At 38.0% G+C, this 2,500-nt stretch overlaps 1 protein-coding gene across 1 annotated transcript in view; it reads left to right on the forward strand.

The window, feature by feature from the left end:
- LOC125042057 (solute carrier family 22 member 7-like) overlaps positions 1-2,500 on the forward strand; it is a 7,292-nt gene that overhangs the window by 330 nt on the left and 4,462 nt on the right. Inside the window, exons 2-4 of the mRNA XM_047637520.1 lie at positions 236-433; positions 572-707; positions 1,838-2,021. Of these exons, the coding sequence (XP_047493476.1) occupies positions 236-433; positions 572-707; positions 1,838-2,021 (518 nt within the window). The remainder of the gene's footprint in view (positions 1-235; positions 434-571; positions 708-1,837; positions 2,022-2,500) is intronic.

The following is a 2,500-nucleotide window of genomic DNA, read 5'->3' on the forward strand; positions in this document are numbered from 1 at the left end:
TGTATGTGTGTGTGTGTGTGTGTGTGTGTGTGTGTGTGTGTGCGCGCACACACACACACATACATATATATATATATATATATATATATATATATATATATATATATATATATATACATATACATATACACACACACACACTTGTATCGAAAGTCAGTTTTGCAGGTATTAGGAAAATGTTCTGATGTTCCCTTCAAAGTTCATTTATTTATATATTCATGATCCTTTCATAAAGCTATGGAAGACCGTAGCCGAGCAGCATGTGCGCGAGCCCCAGACGCGATCGGCGGCCGCGACGAGGAGCGCCGCCCCCGTGACGAAGGCAAGGCCGAAGTCACGAGGAGAGCGAAGGCGGAGAGCGTGGACGACCTGATGGAGCTCGCAGGCACCGGCGGTCGCTGGAACGTGACTGTCCTTGTCCTGGGCTGCTGCTGTGAGTGCGTCGCTTGGAGAACACGTTTCGTAGATTTGTCCCGCAGCTGCATTATTTTAAAGTCTTTCCTGCTGCCTTAATGAGCAGATATGACAATCCTGACAAGGCTCCTAATTCCTGGCGGGGTTTCTCTTGCAGGTACCTTCATGTCGCCGCTACAGACGCTCAGCTACGAGTTCCTCGGAGCCACGCCCGAGCACTGGTGCAAGGTGCAGCCGCTGCTCGACGCCAACTGGACCCAGCACCAGGTCCTGAGTCTGGCCATTCCGCCCAGGTGTGTCTAGTTTCTTAAGTGCATAACATAGTGCATGACCTGTGTCCACTCGGAAAGGAATAAAGAAGTTGGAATTTGCCAACACTGTGAAGTCCTAATAAACTACTATACTACCTCAAGAGATGTCCTACGTTAGGAACAATTAGACCCTCTGAATTCAGAAATCTCTAACCATCAACTGATGTAAGAACAGACTGTTTAAAGACTCTCCTCAACCACAACGACGGACTGACCAACCTATCTATGTATCCTCCTCCAGGAAGAGGCCAAATAATACGTTGCTTCTACACATTTTACTCTCTTCCTTTCCCGTATTACCTCTGTCAAAATCTAATACTAACGGGCAGCCTGAAGCAGAACCTGTACTGATCTATATCTATCATCACCAATATATCAACAGATAAAAAAATTAAAAAAGTCTCTTGAACCTGCTTCTTAAATACGACCGGACTCTCTTGATCGCACATCGAGGCAGCAGAATCCGTAGCTGGGAAATTCTAATGAGCTTCTGTCTTCCTGCACTGATCTTTCCCTTTTTCCCAACTAAGCCAGATAACCAATGTGATGCTGTGTTTAGAATGCTGTCATGTTTAAAGTTTCCCACGCGTCCATATCGGTGTTAATGTAATATCATTCTCAGTATTATTATTACTGTTATTATCATCATTAGCCTCACTTTCATCACTATTATTATAATAATTTGTTATGTTTGATATTCTTATCATCATCATCACCATCATTATCATTATCATTATCATTATCATTATCATTATCATTACCATTATCATTATCATTATCATTATCATTATCATTATCTTCATCATCATCATCATTATCATTATTATTTTCCTCATCATCATCGTCATTATCATCATTATCATCATTATTAATGTTGTTGTTATTGTTGTTGTTATCATCATTACCAATAGTTTTGTTATTGATATCATTATTATCATTTATATCATTATTATTATTATTATTATCATTATTATTATTATTATCATTATTGTTATTATCATTATCATTGTCATCATTATATTGCAATTTATTATCAATTAATATCATAATCATCACAATCATCCATTTTCTTTATTCTAACAGCGAATCACAAATCAATCTTTCTACTTCAGGACAAACAAACCCGGCTATGAAAGCTGCCTGATGTACGACTACAACTACACCCTCGCGGCCGAGCTTGGCTACGAGGCGACCCTGGCGGACAAGGCGGTCGTTTCCGGAGACTCCAATGAGACTCTTTCGTGCTATTCTCGCGACTTCAACTTCACGCAGTACGAGTCGACGGTCGTGACTGAGGTGTGAAGTTACTGCCGGGCTTCGTGGGTGATGCTGATCGTGTTTTTTCTGTTTTTTTTTTTTTTTTTTTTTTTTTATGGTTCTTGGTGTCTTAAAAGTAAAGGTATTTAAGGTAGTTGTCTGTTCTTTAAGGTAGAATATGAGTTGGATAAGGGTGTTTTGGGGGATGCAGGTCAGTGAGGGTATAGAGATTTATAGGTAGTTGTGAATGTGCTATTGACAAAATACTAATTGGAAGAGAATGGCTTAATATACAATTTAGGGTAGATGTAATTTATATACAGGTTTTATATACAAGTTATATATATATATATATATATATATATATATATATATATATATATATATATTGTATACGTTTTTATATATATTCTATATCTCATAAACAGGATTTTATATAATATATTTATGTAATATTTTATATACATATTTTATATGCAGGTTTATCTACAGGTGGCTTCATACAAAGGTTTTAGAGT

Source organism: Penaeus chinensis, chromosome 31, assembly GCF_019202785.1.
Source record: "Penaeus chinensis breed Huanghai No. 1 chromosome 31, ASM1920278v2, whole genome shotgun sequence".
Classification (NCBI taxonomy): Eukaryota; Metazoa; Arthropoda; class Malacostraca; order Decapoda; family Penaeidae; genus Penaeus; species Penaeus chinensis.